This window comes from Suillus subaureus (assembly GCF_016647635.1).
Source record: "Suillus subaureus strain MN1 chromosome Unknown BJ212scaffold_168, whole genome shotgun sequence".
Classification (NCBI taxonomy): Eukaryota; Fungi; Basidiomycota; class Agaricomycetes; order Boletales; family Suillaceae; genus Suillus; species Suillus subaureus.
The window spans coordinates 666-4,233 of record NW_024538724.1 but is presented as its reverse complement, the minus strand read 5'-3'; the positions used below and the strand labels follow the sequence as shown (position 1 = coordinate 4,233).

General features: G+C 39.4%; 1 protein-coding gene across 1 annotated transcript; it reads right to left on the bottom strand.

The window, feature by feature from the left end:
• Positions 1–3,072: 3,072 nt before the first annotated feature.
• On the bottom strand, positions 3,073–3,309 carry BJ212DRAFT_1288740 (uncharacterized protein; the record flags this gene model as incomplete). Its single annotated transcript, XM_041332041.1, has 1 exon — positions 3,073–3,309. A coding segment is annotated over one exon (237 nt), but the record flags the coding sequence as incomplete, so codon positions are not given.
• Between the last annotated feature and the right edge of the window lie 259 nt (positions 3,310–3,568).

Below are 3,568 nucleotides of genomic sequence, written 5' to 3'. Positions count from 1 at the left end.
AGATATTCCCCTGCCTTGATATACTAAAGGACTTATCAAAGGGAACTAGGTAGAAGCTGATTGGATTTCCCTGCCTAAATGCAAAGGGTTTAATCCAAGGAAGATGATATGATACAAGAGTAGATATTCCAGCAAAGGAATCTGTAGGCACAGATGATAAGGCTTGACTTGGTACTTCTAGTCCTCTGAAACTATATGTCAGATGCACACTAGACAGCACAGGTACAGTCAAGAAAAGAATAAATGATCTCAGAGCAAGTAAACCAAATGTACTTGGTCTGCACTTCCTGGCTAACACAAAGAGTGTCAATGTCAGAGAAAGTGGAAGAATTGGAGTGTTCTTTTAAACAGTAAAAGAAGTTCTTATTTTTATGGGTGGAGAAGAGCTCTCCTTAAATACATGAGATGGGAGAAACTATATAGTACCAAGAAATAAGGTTGGAAAGAGAAATGACATCAGAATTGCATCATAAATGACCTCATTGTGGAGCAAAGTGGAGCAAAAGTGGAGCCAAGTGGAGCCAAGTGGAGCAGAACATTCTAGCATCCAATGACATCATATCCTGCAGGTACATTTTGTGGAGTCTCTGGAAGGTCAAAGAATCAAGTAGGTAAAGAAATGAAAGAAAAATAAAGTAGAATAAATCATAAGACAGAACAAATCAAAACACTGGCTTTTTAGATAGGGTTTTGGTAGGCTTTATCTCTTCTCCTTGGTTATTTCTAGTCAAAGTAAATAAGCCAAAAAACAGGCAATAACCTAAGCTTTTGTATGACTATCAACTTGGACTAGGTCAATATATGATTTCTTCATCATATTTAACTTTTCTTCAACACACCATATTTTTGCATGATTGGAGCATGCAAAGTGAAATATTGCACTTGAGTCTGTACTCAAAGTACATTTTGTGTAGTCTGAGGACTAAGCTAACAGACTATGGAAATGTGGGATGATATGTCATATACAGTGGCTCAAAAAACTGTCCACATGTTTTGACATTTTTCACTATCTATGATATTGTGTGAGAACGAACAAATGCCTCAAGGACATGGTTAAACCACATTGTAGTATGGCTTCAGGGCTTTCATTTGAGCCCTACACCGTGGGAATCGGTGGAGATATGGTGGAGATACAAGGCTCACAAAATGGTGACTCATGTGGACAGTTTTTGAGCACATATTAAAACTATATAAATCATCATTCATGACACCATAACAATCATGCCACCATTAAATAAATTATAAAGTGGTGTCATTATGTCATTTTAAAACCATATCTAACTATACAAACCAAAAATTTCCATATGTCATGGTTATATTCACCATGAAAGCCACCCCCCCTGCTCAAAGGGATAATATCCTCTCTCTTTCCTATTCTGGCCTCTCTGCTTGTCAAATTTCCTCTAGAACTGGAGTATCCAAGTCCACTGTGGCCAAGTTCATCAAAGAAAGTCACACAGACAAGGAAAACTTCTGTGAAGGGCATCCATCCAAGCTCACCTCTACTGATAGGAGGGCTATTATTCAACATATCACTACAGGAAAGGCTGATAATGCTGTCCAGGTCACCTATTACATCAATTCCACCATCACATTCCCTGTCTCTTCACACACTGAGAAACATTCTCAAGACAGCTCATCTCAGGTCAGTAACAAGGAAGAAAAGGCTCTCCTCTCTATCACACATAAACAGAGATGACTAACCTTTGCCTTAGCCCATCAGAATTGGATTACATGGACTGGAAGCATGTTATATGATCATATAAGACCACAATAAATAGGATTGGGTCAGATGGCAAGGTATATATGTGAAAAAAGAAGGGTGCTAGTCCTCTCTGCATATGTGTGATAGAGAGGAGAGCCTTTTCTTCCTTGTTACTGACCTGAGATGAGCTGTCTTGAGAATGTTTCTCAGTGTGTGAAGAGACAGGGAATGTGATGGTGGAATTGATGTAATAGGTGACCTGGACAGCATTATCAGCCTTTCCTGTAGTGATATGTTGAATAATAGCCCTCCTATCAGTAGAGGTGAGCTTGGATGGATGCCCTTCACAGAAGTTTTCCTTGTCTGTGTGACTTTCTTTGATGAACTTGGCCACAGTGGACTTGGATACTCCAGTTCTAGAGGAAATTTGACAAGCAGAGAGGCCAGAATAGGAAAGAGAGAGGATATTATCCCTTTGAGCAGGGGGGGTGGCTTTCATGGTGAATATAACCATGACATATGGAAATTTTTGGTTTGTATAGTTAGATATGGTTTTAAAATGACATAATGACACCACTTTATAATTTATTTAATGGTGGCATGATTGTTATGGTGTCATGAATGATGATTTATATAGTTTTAATATGTGCTCAAAAAACTGTCCACATGAGTCACCATTTTGTGAGCCTTGTATCTCCACCATATCTCCACCGATTCCCACGGTGTAGGGCTCAAATGAAAGCCCTGAAGCCATACTACAATGTGGTTTAACCATGTCCTTGAGGCATTTGTTCGTTCTCACACAATATCATAGATAGTGAAAAATGTCAAAACATGTGGACAGTTTTTTGAGCCACTGTACATATTCTGCATGATTCCCAAATCATGCAGGACAGCATACTCACTGGGGTCCAATGAGTTTAATGGTTTTTACATGTTACTCCCAGGTTTTGGCACAGTTGTCATTTTTTTCTGATGGAGAAAAGTCCAGGGAGAAGATTTACCAAAACTGTCACCAGTTGTGATTTTCACTTGCAATGCATCATGCATGCCTGCCTAGAAGTCTCAGAGATTTTTTAAGTTATTCTAGTGAAAGTGATACAAGTCAAGGTGAGCTGCATCCAATCATCATAAACTGTTCTGTACCACCTAGCATTGACATGCTGAGCTTTGCTGAAATCTGGTGCTGGACACCCTACATCAGGAAAAAGGTCAAGTACCATTTGCACCCACTAACACAATATATTGCTATGTAGTTCCAGTTGCACAACATAGCAACCATGTATGGTACATATCACTACATGGCACTATGTATCATCTGAGCTCATGATCATAGCAACATAGCTGACAATGAAAAAAAAAAAAGATCATGAGAGACACTCAAATAATTCTAAGTCAATGTACTGGTTAAGATAAAACTGTTCTACCTCATCAACAATTCCCTCGCAAGAAAAACACAGAATCAGATGGCATGGCCAAAGGAGTATATCAGCAGGTAGAACTGCAGCATTTGGGCCATGCTGACGTAACAATCTAACAAGCTGGAAGGTCTGCAAATCATTATCAAATGTTTGCAGTGGCCAAAACCAATGAACATAAAGGAGGGGGTGCAGCAATTTGCCAAAACGCGGAGGGTGAATATAACCTTGATCTCTCCCACATGAAGCCCTGAGTCCAGTCAGAAGACTTGTTAATATGAGACCACACTACTCACCTGATATACCCTTGCCTGTGTATAATCCTTGTTGTTCAATGAATAGTGTGCTGTCAAATCTTACAGGCACTGGTGACTTTCTTGCATCCTTGGATGCCACAACTGGCAATGTATGGATTTTGAAGAAACATTTTGAATTGCTGATGTGC